Source organism: Salvelinus namaycush, chromosome 32, assembly GCF_016432855.1.
Source record: "Salvelinus namaycush isolate Seneca chromosome 32, SaNama_1.0, whole genome shotgun sequence".
NCBI lineage: Eukaryota > Metazoa > Chordata > Actinopteri > Salmoniformes > Salmonidae > Salvelinus > Salvelinus namaycush.
Window position 1 is genome coordinate 13533952 of NC_052338.1, and position 18697 is coordinate 13552648.

The 18697-nt window shown below is 41.4% G+C and overlaps 1 protein-coding gene across 1 annotated transcript in view; it reads left to right on the plus strand.

Annotated features, from left to right (window-relative positions):
• LOC120026840 (ras/Rap GTPase-activating protein SynGAP-like) overlaps positions 1-1309 on the plus strand; it is a 69650-nt gene extending 68341 nt beyond the window's left edge. Inside the window, exon 19 of the mRNA XM_038971550.1 lies at positions 1004-1309. Within this exon, the coding sequence (XP_038827478.1) occupies positions 1004-1309 (306 nt within the window). The remainder of the gene's footprint in view (positions 1-1003) is intronic.
• The last annotated feature ends 17388 nt before the right edge of the window (positions 1310-18697 follow it).

An 18697-nucleotide genomic window follows, 5' to 3' on the forward strand; every position in this document is an offset into this window, starting at 1 on the left:
ATTGATACATCTTTGCAGGAAATAATGAATTGAACATGTCTTTTTTAGGTCTTACAGAGTGCATGACTAATGGTAGTTTTCTGTGCTACCCTGTGTTGAGGATGAGTTTGGGGCATCTGCCAGATGACTGAAACAGTGGTTTTGATTGATCATGAGCATGAGTTTTTGCTGATCCTTAACAGAGGTTAATCATGACACTTTTATTGTATTATTTGAGAAAGGATAGGAGCAGAAACAGGGAGAGTAAAGAGAGTACAAATGTGAAGGGCTCATGATTGAACCGGGATCCCCGCCGTGGGGGAACGTATATGGATTCAAACGCGAGAGCGTTACCCACTCAACCAGACTCCGGGACCACGTGACACTTTTCGTAACTTGCCAATTTCTAGCTTTACTTGTTCAGTGTGTATGAGGCCACAGTCTGCAGTAAATTAAGGCAGCCAACACTGTTAGTGTGTCACTGATATGAAGCCCATTGACAACTACTTTTTCTCAAATTGAAATGACAAACACGGACTCTTATCAATCCCGTTACATGAAGGGAAAGGTCGCTACTGCCACCTTAGGCTATAGTCCCTCTGTATTGCTTCAGACAAATGGTTGGACTACACCTGGGTTGTGTTCATTAGGGCATACATCAGAAAATGTTTTGCAACGGAAAATGAAAAATAGCGTTTCTTATTGGATAAGTCCAGGTATATCAGTCCGTCTTCTTCCATTGGGTACCTAATGAACAGGACCCTGTTTCTCAACCCTAAACCCCCCCCCTCCCCGTCTCTGTCCTGTGCTTTCTTATGGGGTCTTTCTTTTATTTCATCTCTGTTGGAACTTCACATTCCTCTACTTTATAACCCATTTTTCTTCTCTCCCTTTCTGCAAACCCCCCCCCCCAACCCCCTCCTCTATCCCCTCCTGTGTGACGTTCTCTCCCCACGCGTTCTCTTCTGACTCCCACCCACCATTCCGCCTTTTCTCCTCCCTCCCTCTATCTTGCTATCGATAGGAAGAGGACTCTTCCTCTCTGGGTTCAGCAGACCCCCATGGTCTTCCCGGAGGGGGGGGAGGGACGGCCACCACTGCCAGGCCCGGGGTCTCCTTTTCGGGCGTCTCCTGTGCCAGCGCCCCTTGGAACGGAGCCCTCCCTCCCGTCCCACCTCCCCGCCTACACGTCAGCCACAACGGGGAGCTCCGTGGCAACCGAGCCTACCCCTCGACTACTACCATGGCTACGCCAGCCAGGAGCACGGCATCTTGGACCTCGGCAACAGCAACATCAGATCCAAGCTTAACTGGGAGGAGAGCAGTCTAATAACGAAATGTGATTACTAAAACAAGTCAAGTTGAGAGAAGAGTTTTCACACCCAGAACATCCTCTTGGCTATGTTTATCCTTTTGGCCTTTTTTCAAAATAATCAATAATTTACTTGATAGGGACAGATTCAGTGACAACATTGACACATCGATGTACCAGATGGCAGATGCATTGCACCGTCTTGCTTTAGCTTGCGCTAATTTCCAGCATCAGTCACTAGATGTGCTTTGAAATAATAAGAATTGGTTCTCAATTAAGAAACCTTGTTGAATAAAGGGATAATAATAAAGTGACATATTCGTTTTAAAGACTAAAGGAGCCATACTCCGATGTTTAACAGGTGATCCAATAATGGCGGTTACGTCGTTTTTAATCAAATGGGCTTATATCAGTTTTTAAGGTTTACTAATTTACTAATTGATAATCATAGTTAATGACATGTGGATTGGAAAAGCTTATTTGTACCTCTTTATTTGCCTCTTTTTCTGTAATCCTACCAGGGCTTCCATGCTCTCTCTGTGTGTGTGTGTGTGTGTGTGTGTGTGTGTGTGTGTGGTTGCTAAATGTTCAACTCTGTATTTTGCAATGTATTTTGACCAACAAATTGCGGACTATAATAACTCAAAGATTCGTATTATTATTTCATCCATTCCCCTTTCACCATTTTCATCTTTCCCTCCCTTCCTGCAGCCAATCCAACCGTTTTACGGAGGACATCCTGGAACCTGACTGGCACATCAAATGCGGGCGGAGTTGATATGGGTCCAGGCTTAATCCTATTGGCTGAAACATAGAGGTCTGCAGTACACGGCTACTCCAGATCTTGATTTCCCCCAACAAGCTGAGCTTTTGGAAAATTCAAAGGGGGGAGGGTTCTTTACATGCTAACACACCTTCTCCACTCCCTCATGCATTTGCTCTTTCTCTTTCTCTCTGCAATACCACTCTAAGTCTTGACCCTGGTGACAATCAGTTCAGTATGAGCGGTGCTGTTTACAGTGTCTACGTGTTGCAGTGACCCATTCACGAGTGATGAAACATTGCAATATCGAACCTGTTGTTTCAATTTTAATAGGTATGACAAAGCACAATACTGAGAAAGAGAAAGAGAGACTTTGGGGGATCCAAAGACCCCCCCCCCCCACCTCAAATATTCACTTAATTAATTCCCCTGTGACACACCTGCTACACTGAACGCGTAACCCAGCGGGTAGAATTTTTGATAACAGAGCTAGTGCCTGCGTGCCTGTCGTGGAAACATGCTGCTTACGCCCAGGTTTTATTGAAAACAATGGGAGCATCTCATACCCGGTAAAAGTAACGCGTCCAGTGTAGCAGGCCTGTTATCCTGTCAACCACCATGCCTCCAATGTTTTACATGTTCTTAATATTAAACTGATACCCTCTCATTCCAGATGGTGAATGAAATTAAAGCATAATGCACAATACTGCCCCTGTTCTCAGACTATCTACAGTACCAGTCAAAAGTTTGGACAGGGTTTTTCTTTATTTGTACTATTTTCTACATTGTAGAATAATAGTGAAGACATCACAACTATGAAATAACACATATGGAATCATGTAGTAAACATAAAAGTGTCAAACAAATCAGAATATATTTTATATTTGAGATTCTTCAAAGTAGCCGGCCTTTGCCTTGGTGACAGCTTTGCACACTCCTGGCGTTCTCTTAACCAGCTTCATGAAGAATGCTTTTCCAACAGCCTTGATGGAGTTCCCATATATGTTGAGCACTTGTTGGCTGCTTTTCCTTCACTCTGCGGTCCAACTCATCCCAAACCATCTCAATTGGGTTGAGGTCGGGTGATTGTGGAGGCCAGGTCATCTGATGCAGCACTCCATCACTCTCCTTCTTGGTCAAATAGCCCTTACACAGCCTGGAGGTGTATTGGGTCATTGTCCTCTTGAAAAACAAATGATAGTCCCACTAAGCGCAAACCAGATGGGATGGCGTATTGCTGCAGAATGCTGTTGTACCATGCTGGTTAAGTGTGCCTTGAATTCTAAATGAATCACTGACAGTGTCACCAGCAAAGCACCATCACACCATCATATCTCCTCCTTCATGCTTCACGGTGGGAACCACACATGCGGAGATAATCCATTCACCTACTCTGTGTCTCACAAAGACACGGCGGTTGGAACCAAAAATCTCTAATTTGGATTTATTAAACCAAAGCACAGATTTCCACCGGTCTAATGTCCATTGCTCGTGTTTCTTGGCCCAAGCAAGACTCTTATTCTAATTGGTAGTGGTTTCTTTGCAGAAATTACACCATGAAGGCCTGATTCACACAGTCTCCTCTCAACAGTTGATGTTGAGATGTGTCTGTTACTTGAACTCAGTGAAGCATTTATTTGGGCTGAAATTTCTAATGAACTTATCCTCTGTAGCAGTGGTGATTCTAGGTCTTCATTTCCTGTGGCGGTCCTCATGAGAGCCAGTTTCATCATAGTGCATGATGGTTTTTGCGACTGCACTTGAAGAAACTTTCAAAGTTCTTGAAATGTTCCGCATTAACTTTATGTCTTAAAATAATGATGGCCTGTCGTTTCTCTTTGCTAATTTGACCTGTTCTTGCCATAATATGGACTTGGTCTTTTACCAAATAGGTCTATCTTCTGCATACCACCTCTAACCTTGTCACAACACAACTGGTTGGCTCAAACGCATTAAGAAGGAAAGAAATTCCACAAATTAACTTTAAACAAGGCACACCTGTTAATTAAAATGCATTCCAGGTGACTACCGCATGAAGCTGGTTAAGAGAATGCCAAGAGTGTGCAAAGCTGTCATCAAGGCAAAGGCTGGCTACTTTAAAGAATCTCAAGTATAAAATATAGTTTGATTTGTTTAAAACCTTTTTGTTTAGTACATGATTACGTATGTGTTATTTCATAGTTTTGATGTCTTCACTATTATTCTGCAATGTAGAAAATAGTACAAAAAAAGAAAAACCCTTGAATGAGTAGGTGTCCAAACTTTTGACTGGTACTGTATATCTCTGTCATCCCATTAACATATTTCTCTACGGCCTAATTGTTTCCTCCTTTTTCCTTATTCTATTCTTCTCTATCTCTACACGAGAGGAAATAGTAAATATGCACAGCCCTATGTTTCACAACAGAAGGACAACAGGTCTCGATTTCTATGTCATCTGGATACAATTACAACCTTAGGGAGCTGGGACATATGGACATTGTTTTACTTTTCCTATGTAAGTGTTTTCATGATATGAATTACTCACGTGGACATGTGTGGTGTTTGTTTCTTTGAAATGATATCCCAGTTAGATTTCTTTACATTGTGGACAATTCCTCTGGACCACTTTGCTGAGATGGAAAGAGGAGGTTTTTACCTGCTTTGCCTCCATCAAAGTCTGGGACACACTGCTCCCTTGTGGCCATAGTATCAATCTGCACTAGGTAGGGGAGGAAGGATGTTTCCTCAAATGGTGCTCAGCTACGGAGCTGATGTCTGGCTGGGGATCAGGAATGATACAATTGTCATGAGCGACCTGTCCCAGTTGAATTGACTCCACTCTCTCACCTTGGACTCGTGCAGATGCCTGGACTCTAACCTTCAGGTCGTACTCACCTCCCCTTATCACAGAGGGGTGTGGCAGAACAATCGTCAGATGGTATTACTTAATGTCTCAATTATTGAATGGGTGTATCTGTTCTTTGTGTATACATATATATATATATATATATATATATATATATATATATATATATATATAGATATATATATATATATATATATATATACACACACACACTACCGTTCAAAAGTTTGGGGTCATTCAGAAATGTCCTTGTTTTTGAAAGAAAAGCACATTCTTTTTCCATTAAAATAACATCAAATTGATCAGAAATACAGTGTAGAGATTGAAGAGTGACGAGGTGACTCTGGGATGCTGGCCTTCTAGGTGGAGTTCCTCTGTCCAGTGTCTGTGTTCTTTTGACCATCTTAATATTTAATTTTTATTGGCCAGTCTGAGATATGGCTTTTTCTTTGCAACTCTGCCTAGAAGGCCAGCATCCCGGAGTTGCCTCTTCACTGTTGACGTTGAGACTGGTGTTTTGGGGGTACTATTTAATGAAGCTGCCAGTTGAGGACTTGTGAGGCGTCTGTTTCTCAAACTAGACACTCTAATGTACTTGTCCTCTTGCTCAGTTGTGCACCGGGGCCTCCCACTCTTTCTATTCTGGTTAGAGCCAGTTTGCGCTGTTCTGTGAAGGGAGTAGTACACTGCGTTGTACGAGATCTTCAGTTTCTTGGTAATTTCTCACATGAAATAGCCTTAATTTCTCAGAACAAGAATAGACTGACTAGTTTCAGAAGAATGTTCTTTGTTTCTGGCCATTTTGAGCCTGTAATCGAACCCACAAATGCTGATGTTCCAGATACTCAACTAGTCTAAAGAAGGCCAATTTTATTGCAGACGAACAGTTTTCAGCTGTGCTGACATAATTGCAAAAGGGTTTTCTAATGATCAATTAGCCTTTTAAAATGATAAACTTGGATTTTTAACACAATGTGCCAATGGAACACAGGAGTGATGGTTGCTGATAATGGGCCTATGTACGCCTATGTAGATATTCCATAAAAAATCTGCCGTTTCCAACTACAATAGTCATTTACAACATTAACAATGTCTACACTGTATTTCTGATCAATTTTATGTTATTTTCATGGACAAAAAATTAGCTTTTCTTTCAAAAACAAGGACATTTCTAAGTGACCCCAAACTTTTGAACAGTAGTGTATATACTGAGTTGAATGTATATATACAAGAAAAGGGTACCATGTATATGGTTGGTGTGTGTGTGTCTCTCTGTGTGTGTGTGTGTGTGTGTGTGTGTGTGTGTGTGTGCGTGCGAAGAATTGTTCCTGAAGACAGAAAAGGGATAAAAATACACCTCAGAACAGCAAATGACGAGAGGGGGTACACAAGCATGGGTACACACAGGAGCAGATCCCATGTCCATGTCTTCTCATTTGAGCTGTGTATTGTCCTCTCTTGGTTCCCCCCACTTGAGGAAAAACAAATCTACGTTATTTCTTCCCCCATGCATGTATACACCACCCTGTTCGGCACAAAAAAAATACAAATTTCAATCCTCACACACACGAAAGAACACCCTTTCACACAGACACACATGCCGAATCTAACTAAAGGAATCCCACAGAGATTTCTGTAAATGTTTTATCTTTCCCTTCTAGTCAAACTGTATGGCACTTTGAAATACTTTTATGTCTTGGTAATTTATGTATATAAATTGGGGCAGTAGATATTACAGAATCTTGCTTGAAACGTTTTTTTTCAATTTTTCTTTTCTCATGCTGTAGTTATATTAAGGTGAATATATATTTACATTCAGAATTTTGTTGGTTTTATGAGTAGACCTTATGGTAAGTTGATTTTGTAGTACATTTTTGAGATAGTTGGGGATTTAGATAGACTGCACTTAAGATTATGCTTTTCATAGATACAGGTGCAATATATTGAGATGTGATACTGTGCCTCTGTTCGGATATCAGATTTTTTTTAAACAAAGCCACAACCCCTTTGGGGTCATTTCTCTTTTCACCTACAAAAGCCTCAGATCAACATCTTCTCACGTCTATAACCAAGTGGCCAACATACAAGTGAATAGCATGGAAATGTTTGCTGTAGCCACGAGGAATGAATTGCCATATATTGATTTAGCCAATATAGAAATGTTTTCTAAATCATTCTCAGCTGCTGTGCTACATCTCATGTGTAAGACTCCAAGACACGAGTAGATTGTCACACCAATCAACTGAACCCTTAACCTATCATATTGAAACTACCTATCTATTAGTTACAATCAGTGACATATGATATAATGCCTTTTCTCTTAGCCATTCCTGTAATCGATTCCTGTGTTTTGCCTTCCCTTTGATGCTATCCTTATTGATGGGGACTTTCCCCTTTTTACTTCCCTTAAAGTTAGCCATGCCCCTTGACAAGCCATAACCCCTCGACACCCCCTCCTATTGTCAAACTTGTAATGGACATTAGGGAATGTCACAGGCATTTGTATGCAGATATTAATATGTGTGCATACTGTAGATCAGGGGTGTAAAACTCATTCCATGGAGGGCCTAGTGTCTGATGGTTTTTGTTTTTTCCTTTCAATTAAAACCTAGGTAACCAGGTGAGGGGAGTTCCTTACTAATCATTGACCTTTTAATTCATCAATCAATCCTCAAGGGAGGAGCGAAAACCAGCAGACCCTCGACGCGCCGTGGAATGAGTTTGACACGTGCTGTCGATCAATGAAAAATATATTTATCAACATGTTATGAAGATATGATTGTTAATAGTCCCATGATAGTAATGATTATTGTAATTATTATGATGATTCTTGTAATTATTATTACTATTACAATGATTTTATTGATATTTACTCAATTATTCAACAACAGTTGATTTTATGTGAATAAGGGTGAAGTTTATATTTCTGGAGATTTAAATAAGCGAACAAATTAATAAATAGATATATCCCTATCCTCCCACATGCGTTGTGTGTTCTGTCAATTACAGTGCAGTATCTAACCTAACTACAGAGTGTTGTGATTTTGTTTAATGGAAGTCCGCCCTCCCCAAAGAGACTACTATAGATGGGACGAATTGATCAAAGTTAACAAGGGGAATGCTATGTTTGCTGAAGGAGGGTTAGGCACAGGCATGCTCATATTAACATTTAGAACAGTGGCTATAACCAAAGCATGGATTGCAGTTTCTCCCTGTCCGTAGACTGCTTTCAAGGTAAGGAAACACCATAGAGATAAATAGAGGACTAGATGGATATTTAAGCAACAAGGCCTGAGGGGGTGTGGTATATGGCCAATATACCATGGCTAAGGCACGACGCAATGTTCTTAGGCACGACGCAACGCGCCTGGACACAGGCCTTTGCCGTGGTGTATTGGCCACATACCACAAACCCCCGAGGTGCCTTATTGCTATTACAAACTGGTTACCAACGTAATTAAAGCAGTAAAAATACATGTTTTGTCATGGTATATGGTCTGATATACCACAGCTGTCAGCCAGTCAGCATTCAGGGCTCGCATCACCCAGTTTATAAACCTGTTTTAGCATGGACATTGCCACAAAGGGATTCCACCATTTTAACTTACTCAACTGGGTGGGGATTCCAATTGATCAGCCAATTATCAGAGCATTGTCTTCAAATTGGGTTGCCTATGGTTTCTAAATGGCTTTAAGCTATATTACCGCCATCTGGTGGCCACATTTGGTTCAGGACTCCAGCACTGAAGGTGGCCGTAAATCACCAAAATTAACTTATATGTTTTTTTACAAACACAAAATAAGAAAATTACTTTAAAATGGAGATAGCCTCAAAGGCGCTGCCCCTGCTGCCAGAGATGCCATAGTGGCACAGATACAAAGATGAGTCTTCTATCTATCCCTATACGAAACACACATATACATATATAATTAGAATAAACTATCCCTGTAAAATAGGTCTGGAAGAGAATCCTGGGTAGCTCTCCAGGAGGGTTCATCGCCCCGATCGATGTTTCCCAAATGCTGGGTGTTTGAAAATGTGCATTTTGTGCCTACAAAAATGTATATTGGGAAGAAGTGAAATAATAAATGTACAGGGAATAATTATTGCTAACACAAGCACACTAACTACCTTCAATTTTAGCGAATTGTAAGCAATGAAAATTGTTCCACTGACTTACATCAACTATTGTGAAATACCAAATACATTAAACATATAAAATCTCCTGAAGACAAAATGGCATAGCCTAAACCTGCCCCTACAAATTACGTGTCTATTTATTGTCTCCAGAGCCAGTTCTAGCTTGGTAGGCTATGTCAGAGTGAACAATTGGAAATGTGAGTTGGTCCATATTGGAGGCAAAAAATGCTGACCGGAGCCTGCATTTGGGCCTATTTTAATTATCGTTTATTGAGAGATGTATTTTACATCACAAAAACGTTTTGTTGTTTTGAAGTCTAATTCCCTGTAATTCTGCATAGTATAACATGACTCATGACATCTTTTGGGTAGGCTATTTCATCATAATATATATAGGGTAAGTACATTTGGTAAACAATTTTACCAAATATATAATATTGCTCATTACAGTATTAGAACCATCATCCATTTACAGAAAGTGAATACTGTAGCTCAGTTGATGTGTTAGATTTGAGTACTTGACTTTAGAGGGTCATTGCTCAGCCATTGAATGTCATAGAATTTAACCAAAGATATCTCCATGTACAGTGCCTTCGGGAAGTATTCAGACCTTTTGACTTTTTCCACATTTTGTTAGGTTACTGCCTTACTCTAAAATGGATTAAATTAATAAAAAATCATCAGCAATCTACACACAATAGCCTATAATGACAAAGCGAAACAGGTTTATAGACTTTTTTTGCAAATTTATTCATCATAAAAAATAGAAATACCTTATTTACAGAAGTATTCAGACCTTTTGCTATGAGACTTGAAATTGAGCTCAAGTACATTCTCTTCCCATTGATCATCCTTCAGATGTTTCTACAACTTGATTGGAGTCCACCTGAGGTAAATTCAATTGATTGGACATGATTTGGAAAGGCACACACCTGTCTAAATACACAGTTGACCGTGCATGTCAGAGCGAAAACCAAGCCATGAGGTCGAAGGAATTGTCCATAGAGCTCCGAGACAGGATTGTGTCGAGGCACAGATCTGGGGAAGGATACCAACACATTTCTGCAGCATTGAAGGTGCCCAAGAACACAGTGGCCTCCATCATTCCATGCAACACAGTCTCACATTCAATTCGCGCATATATGTACAAAATGTATTTCAGCAGATTTCGTGCGTTTTTGTGCATTTTTGGGGTGTTTTGGGGTGGTTCAATTCGTTTGAAAATACACGAATTTCTGTGCTACTTAATTCGTGCGAAAAGACACAAATTTAACCAGTAGGTGACACACAAGCCGTTGCAACAACCATGTAGACGCGATAATTTGTATTTCATTTTTGTTCTTCTTAATGGCTAATTCAACGTCATGAATATACAGAAATGTTGTCTTTGTTTAACCATGTTTTAAAATGTGTCGTTGTATGCCTATATGTACTGTTTTAGACTTGCTGAACAGAATTTTTGAGAAAAGACGCACATTTACCTGCGACTTAATTCGTGGGAAATATTGTTTTATTAATGCCAATGCTGTTTTCTGTGCTTGATTTCGCTTAATACTTTGGATACTGGTGCACTTGTAATCAGAACGCCTTTTTGTCATGTAGGCAACCATACACGATTTTCTTCATAACCCATTTCATATTTCGTGGAGCCTAAATTACACAATGTTCTTCATAATGCATGTATTACATGTTAATGTAAAATAATGAATTATGTTGGCTTACACTTATGGCCTTTCCAAGGCCTTTCCATACCTTAAGGGAACATTTTAGCACTCGCCATATGGTTAGTGAGAAACGCCACATTGCAAATGTAAGGTCCCTTACTAGACGTCCTGCAACGTTTCTAAAATTCGCGGACGGCGTCGGGCCGTGCGCGGGGGAGAGATCTTTCAGGAAGTCATCAAACTAAATCTCTCGGACGTTCGGTTTCCGTTTTATAAAAATAACACATTTTGGTCATTTTTCCGCAGTCTAGGAAATTCCCACCAGAGGGAAAATAAATAATATTGCAAATGCACAAGCACATTGCAAATGCATGTGGCCTTTTCTCCTAAACGGAAAATATTTCGAAGACGTAATGGACAGTTGGCCCCAAACAAGATGGCGTCGAGGCCTCAACGCTTTTTGAGTTATGGCCATTTTTCTGGGATTAAAGGTCAAAAACGTAAAGTAGGGTGCTAATTTGACCGCTTCACGTCAAAGTACATAAGCATACGGTGTCAGGAAAAAAAAAAACAGCCATTTATCTATCGTAATTTAAGAGAAATCGTACATTGACAAATTGGTCATGTTCACAAAAAGGAGTTAAAAAAAAAAAAATTACAGATCCAGTTGCAGTGTGTTCAGACGAACATTTTTTAAGTGGGTCTCGAAGCTCTGCCACTGCATCGCAGTGCTAGCTGCGCCACCAGAGTCTCTGGGTTCGCGCCCAGGCTCTGCCGCAGCCGGCCGCGACCGGGAGGTCCGTTGGCCTAGCGTCGTCCGGGTTAGGGAGGGTTTGGCCGGTAGGGATATCCTTGTCTCATCGCGCTCCAGCGACTCCTGTGGCGGGCCGGGGGCAGTGCGCGCTAGCCAAGGGGGCCATGTGCACGGTGTTTCCTCCGACACATTGGTGCGGCTGGCTTCCGGGTTGGAGGCGCGCTGTGTTAAGAAGCAGTGCGGCTTGGTTGGGTTGTGCTTCGGAGGACGCGTGGCTTTCGACCTTCGTCTCTCCTGAGCCCATACAGGAGTTGTAGCGATGAGACAAGATAGTAATTACTAGCGATTGGATACCACGAAGAAAAGGGGATAAAAGGATGGAGTGAAAAAGTACGGTGCTTAAAGACACACAAAGCCTGCAATGGCATTGCCATTATCTCCAGGACGTGCCGAGTTCAACGAGATGCCCCGCTTGACCGTAGCTAGCTCGGTCTGAGTGCAGCGACAGGGACAAGAAGAAGGACCCAAATGACCCTTTGACCTCAATTTCATAGTTTTTTGCTTTTGGGAGACAGAGAGAGAACCGTTAAGGTTAGAAGCACAATTTGACCTCAGGAACGTTCCTAAGGTCCTCCCGATCTGTGCAAGCCTAACATTGACCGTGTGGCATTAACCCTTAATAGTTAAAAGAAGGTGTTTACATCAAACAGTTTACAATGACATGTCTCCCCATAGGAATACATTGCCTGCTCCCCTAAATTCAACCTGAAGCCTATGTGGGTTAATAATGCCTTATGAACCTGTCTTCGATGACAATCCATCAGGCCACTATGAGGTCTACCTGCGTCGATTCTAAGCTTCCTGGAGCAACCGGAAGTGGTTAAATCACCCTAAAAGTGTTTGCCATACCCAACCTGCAGTTTGAGAGAAATAGTGCATTCAACCCTATGTAAATCAGTGAGTTCTTAACGTATAGACTTAAAATTCAGGATTCTGTAAAAGCCCACTCCAATGAGGATATGTGTTTACTTTCAGCTTCCTGTGCCAACCGGAAGTGCCATAATTGGTGTCAAAAGGGCTGTTTCGAAGGGTTAAAAAAGTCAAATCTTTCCAAAACTTAATATATGTGAATAGGCAACCCTCATGAACTGTAAATCAGTCATTCATCCCATCAGATTTCAAGGAAAAATTTACACACCCACACAGAAAGGATGGAGTGACACACTGAGGGGCTTAGAGGCAGACAGTGCCTGCAATAGTTACTTTTGTTTGAACTTTTAAAGAACCGTCAGACCTAGAGTTCTGAAACTTTACAAACCTGTTCTAGAGCTCAGGTCGATTAAGCACGGTGAGTTATGTGGCTCTAGAAGGTTCTCGGACCGATAAAAAGCCTCGGTGCATTTGCATTGACTTCAATTCATTTTGAGCATTACAAAATGGTGACATTTAGAAAAGTCCCAGAGTTGCAAGACTAGGTGCATTGAAACCGGCCCGGCTCATAGAGACGGACCCCGACATTTCTGTCCGATAGCTCATTCAAGGACCCCGTAGCAAGGCATGGAAAAAAGTGGAATTTCAGCACCAATTAAGGTTTTGCTCGGGCACCGAATGACCTATCGAGCCGAAACTTGGGATTCGAGGTCGCCTCACATAGGGCTAAACATAATGTGAAAACTGGACCCGCAGCTAGAACATAACTACGTATTATTTGTTTTATTATGGTTTAAATGGAAGGCGCTGTGAATTTTGGGCCTGCTCTGAAATATGTGATAGTTGGCTTCTAAACGAGTTGGAAAAAGTGAGTTTGGAGTCAGATGGTATCAGTTTGGTGTCTGAAAATATCTAATTAGCTGATGGACACTGACTTGCTAGTTGACTTTTGTGCATTTGCAATATGTTTCAACAGTGAAAAACCACCAAAATAGCATTCTGAAATCACCACTAAAAATGACATCACCATAGCCGTGCCGAGTTCAACGAGATGCCCCGCTTGACCGTAGCTTGCTCGGTCTGAGCGCAGCGACAGTGACAAGAAGATGACCCTTGACCTACATTTCAAGTCTTTTGCTTTTGGGAGACAGAGAGAGAACTGTTAAGGTTTAGAAGCACAATTTGACCTCAGGAACGTTCCTAAGGTCTCTGTGCAAGCCTAACATTGACCGTGTGGCATTAACCCTTAACAGTTAAAAGAAGGTGTTTACATCAAACAGTTTACAATGACATCTCACCCCATAGGAACACATTGCCTGCACCCCTAAATTCAACCTGAAGCCTATGTGGGTTATGAATGTCTTATGAACCTGTCTTCAATGACAATCCATCAAGCCACTATGAGGTCTACCTGTGTTGATTCTAAGCTTCCTGGAGCAACCGGAAGTGATAAAATCACCCTAAAAGTGTTTTGCCATACCCAACCAGCAGTTTGTGATATATAGTGCATTCAACCCTGTGTAAATCAGTCAGTTCTTAACGTATAGACTTAAAACTCAGGATTCTGTAAAAGCATACCCCGATCAGGATATGTATTTACTTATAGCTTCCTGTGCCAACCGGAAGTGCCTTAAAATGGGGTCATAGGTGCTGTTTCGAAGGTTTAAAAAAGTCAGATCTTTCCAAAACTTTAAATGTGTGAATCGGTCAACCCTCATGAACTGTAAATCAGTAATTTCGCTAAACAGATGTCAAAGAAAAGCTCTCACACACACACACACACACACACACACACACACACACACACACACACACACACACACACACACACACACACACACACACACACACACACACACACACACACACACACACACACACACACACACACACACACACACAGCAAGGATGGAGTGAAAAAGTATGGTGCTTAAAGACACACAGAGCCTTAAATGCTTTTAGGGGGGATCCAGACTTCCATACCCGCTCTGGGAGCGCTATACTACCGCCCCAAATCAATGGGTGCTGGCCTGAGTGATTTATGGAGGTTTTCAAAAAATATTCTAAGTCCAAACTTTTCATGCACCTGGTATTTTTTTGGGGTTACCAGGCGTCATTTTTCAAAACGGTTGAAATTGCTTTTAGGGGGCATCCAGAGTGTCACATGACCGGATGAGGTAACTATTCTTGTAACTTTCCGGTAGGCTAGAAGCTTTCCGGTGTTTTGCTGCTCGACACAGGTCGACGCAGGTATTGCACTTGATTTATCGTTATCGTAACCGTAGGTGCAGCCAAGTGGAAATACGAAAGCTTTCTAGCTATTTCGCACTGACGGTAATTTGAACACAAGAACGTTTCTAGTGAAAAGGTGCTTACACTCAGAGCCATGTATTTACACTCAGCCACCCTAGCCTTATTACGGGTTAACGTTTTGGTAATTTTGGTTGGCCAACAAAATGTGAGACTACAATGACTGCATACGTTTCCCCAAATGTTATACGAAAAAAAAATGTTTTGTTATTGATGGACAATGGCAAGGCTGCCATTGTATTTTCAGTTACATTCTGTTCAATAAAAATGGTTTACACGTTTATTTTTTAAGAAATACATGGAACTACAACCGAATAAAACACCATTAACCATCATGCATTGCTTACATTCATTCTATCCTGAACAGTCTGTTCAGAAAAAATCGAAAACAGTACATATAGGCATAAAACCACAATGTTTTAATAGGGATTAAATAAAGACAATATATATATAACCTCTTATGGTTAAATGGTTAAAAAAAGACAAAATATCTATATATTCATAACGTAAAATAAATAAATACAGGCGATCGCGTCTATGGTTGTTGCAACGGCTTGTGTGTCGCCTACTGGTTAAATTCGTGTCTTTTCGCACGAATTAAGTAGCACAGAAATTCGTGTATTTTCGCACGAATTAAGTAGCACAGAAATTCGTGTATTTTCAAACGAATTGAACCACCCCAAAAATGCACAAAAACGCACGAAATCTGCTGAAATACATTTTGTACATATATGCGCGAATTGAATGTGAGGCTGGGCTGATCATTCTTAAGTGGAAGAAGTTTGGAGCCACCAAGACTCTTCCTAGAGCTGGCCGCCCGGCCAAACTGGGCAATCAGGGGAGAAAGTCATTGGTCAGAGAGGTGAACAAGGACCCGATGGTCACTCTGACAGAGCTCTAGAGTTCCCCTGTGGAGATGGGAGAACCTTCCAGAAGGTACAACTGACTAGGTATCCCCCTTTCCTTTCCCTTCTGCACTACTCTGATCCTGGCAACCTCAACCTGCCTTTTCTCACAGGACACCTCTGATCTCCAACACTATGGGTACCCCTACAGTTTACACACACAACTCCTTCAACCGATACTACGCATTCATTTGTTTCATGTTCTCCTGCACACTTCTCACATCTAGGAATCTCCCTCCTACACACTGCTGCCACATCACCATAAGCTTGACACATAAAACCCTGTAATGGCTTCGGGACGAAAGCTCCCATGGATAACTGACACGTCCTAACTTTATCTGGTAAAGACTCTTCATCAAAACTTAGAAGTACAGAAAGTGCTTTCGTCCCCAGGTCCGAGTTTGGGAAACGCTGGTATAGAGGCAGATATGCTCTCCTTAAGGAAGGGGGTAATGTACCGACCTTAACCCAACACCTATCGACCTCGTCAAGAGGCTCGGATCTCTTGGCGTAAAGGTTTGAGTCCTGGTCGGGGCTACCCCCGAATTTGCTACAATATACAGTGTGCGAGCATGTTTAATGTACCAGCTGGCAGAAAAAAAGGAGATGTGAGCCGATATACTGTAAATCCTCCAAGACACTGTGTGGGTAAGTCAAAAGACAGTAACAACAGCGACCGCTAGCCGTCTCTCGAGGCTATGAGTCCGCACAAGCGTAGAGAAGCATATAGTGCCTCTTCTTCACACAGAGATTGTAGGCTATTTGTAGGATTATAAAATAATATGTACATCACAAAACAGAGCTGAGAAATTAGAATATTTATATAAATGTGCCAAAATATCCATATCATCTAACCTCAAGCAGGCAGCCAAAATGATTTTCCTTTTTCCTTTCTATTTTCTATAGGTTACTTTTTAAATACTTGCTTGCAGGGAAATGCAGGCTATGCATTCATTCAGAGGAAGATGGTGACTGTTTCTTCTACGAAGATAAGTAGCAAAGCATCCATGACAGGAATCTGGACTTTGGTCAAGTCTGTAGGGTCAACACACGTAACGTGTTTGTTCATCGGTAGGCCTAATCGACGGGTAAACATGCAGAGAAAATGTTTGTTTTGTTCTGCTACCTAACAACAGGGAGAGCTGGCTTAAAGGTCCACTGAAGCCATTTTTATCTCAATATCAAATCATTTCTGGGTAATATTTAAGTACCTTACTATGATTCTTTTCAATTTAAATTGTAAAAAAAAAGAAACAAAAATAGCTTCTTAGCAAAAAGTAATTTCTCAAGCAAGAATTTTGCTAGGACTGTCTGGGAGTGGTTTGAGTGTGGAGGGGAAAACTGAAAAGTAGCTGTTATTGGCGGAGAGGTTTGGAACTCTCTTTATTAATGAATTTACCGCATGGTGATGTCAACACCAAACACATTGGTTCACCGTTCCACGGGAGCGGACAGTACACAGCATACCATAATGTTCTGCATAATGGCCAAGTCTACCTCGCTCCTTATTCTACTGAACCGCTTAGGCGCAACAAACACAAGTCCAACATTTATCGGAAACTGTTAAACTACCTGTTCACTACCCTCCTGCTCTCCGGGGATGTGCAACTCAATCCTGGGCCCAACATCACCGAGCCAGCGATACGCACCGGAGTGGAAAGCGGTGGATGGCCTCGTCCACTGATCGTCGCCGCTGTGGAAGTGGGTGAGTGCTATGGTCCTATGGTTTCTCTCGACTCACCCGGCTCCAGGATAGATTTTGACTCTTCAAACATACCAGAGTCGCTATATGCGATCCCTGACTCTGCTTCTGGTACGCAAGCTGTTTTAATTAGTTCCCCGCATCCAGTGCAGGCGGGAGGGATTGTTAATTGCGCTACCGAACTGCCCCTAATCAAAACGGCCTAAACCCAGCCGTCAGAAAACACAGAAAATTTAACTTTTTTCAATGTGTCAATCACTCTCGAGTCATCTGGGACCCACGAGCTAAGCCCAAGGGACTACTAGGGGGGCACTTGACCATTCGTAGTGTCATTCCAAAAAGTGATCAAATTCAACATCTACTCACAGACTCCAACCTTGACTTTCTCTGCCTCTCAGAGACATGGCTCCATAAAAACTCTCCATCTGCTGCTTTGATTGTGCCTGGCTACAATGTTTTCAGGAGAGACAGGACTGAAGGAAGAGGAGGGGGTGTGATGATTTACATTAAAGAACATATCCGATGTAAACAAATTGAGTGGTCATGTGATAATGAACTAGAATGTATTGGCCTGAACATTACACTGTCTCCCCAAATGTCTTTTACCCTCATTGGAATGTATAGGCCACCTTCCACCAAAAGTGTGTTTTTTGATCAGTTTAATAACATGCTTAGGGAATGTGATTTTGGGAAAGAGGTCATCTTAATGGGAGATTTTAACATTAATTATGAAGACAAGTGTTGTAGGAAAACCCTCAAACGGATCACTAATACCTTTGACCTTACACAGCTAGTTAAAGGGCCAACCAGGGTGACTTGTTGCTCTAAAACACAGATTGATTTGGTGTTCAGTAATAAACCAGAGAGAGTGACTAAATCATTCAATATGGTTACTGGGCTATCTGATCATAATCTGACACTTATAGCCAGAAAGCTGTCTAAGAGCAGGTTTAACTTCTCTACTGTTAGAAAGCCTGATCAACTAAGAATACCTAAGAGTGAATTAAGCTATTTTGAAAACGCAATTAAGGGAATTAACTGGAATGATCTCTTGTCCTATGCAGACGTGGAAGCTGATAGTCAAGTTTTTCTATCCACAATCCAGACTACATTAAATGGTTTCCTAAAGAAAATCAAATCCAAACCTGGCCAAAAGAGCACTCTTCCTTGGCTAAATGGAGAAATCTGGAAATTGATGAAAGAACGAGATTATTATCTAAAAATAGCCCTAAGATCCAAATTAGAGCATGACAGACGTAGGTTTACCATGTTGAGAAATAAGGTGATGAAAGAAATCAGACAGGCCAAGGCAAACTTTTTTATTAACATAATTGGTGAAGCAAAGGGAAATTCTAAACTGATCTGGGAGAATCTAAAAAAGTTAACAGG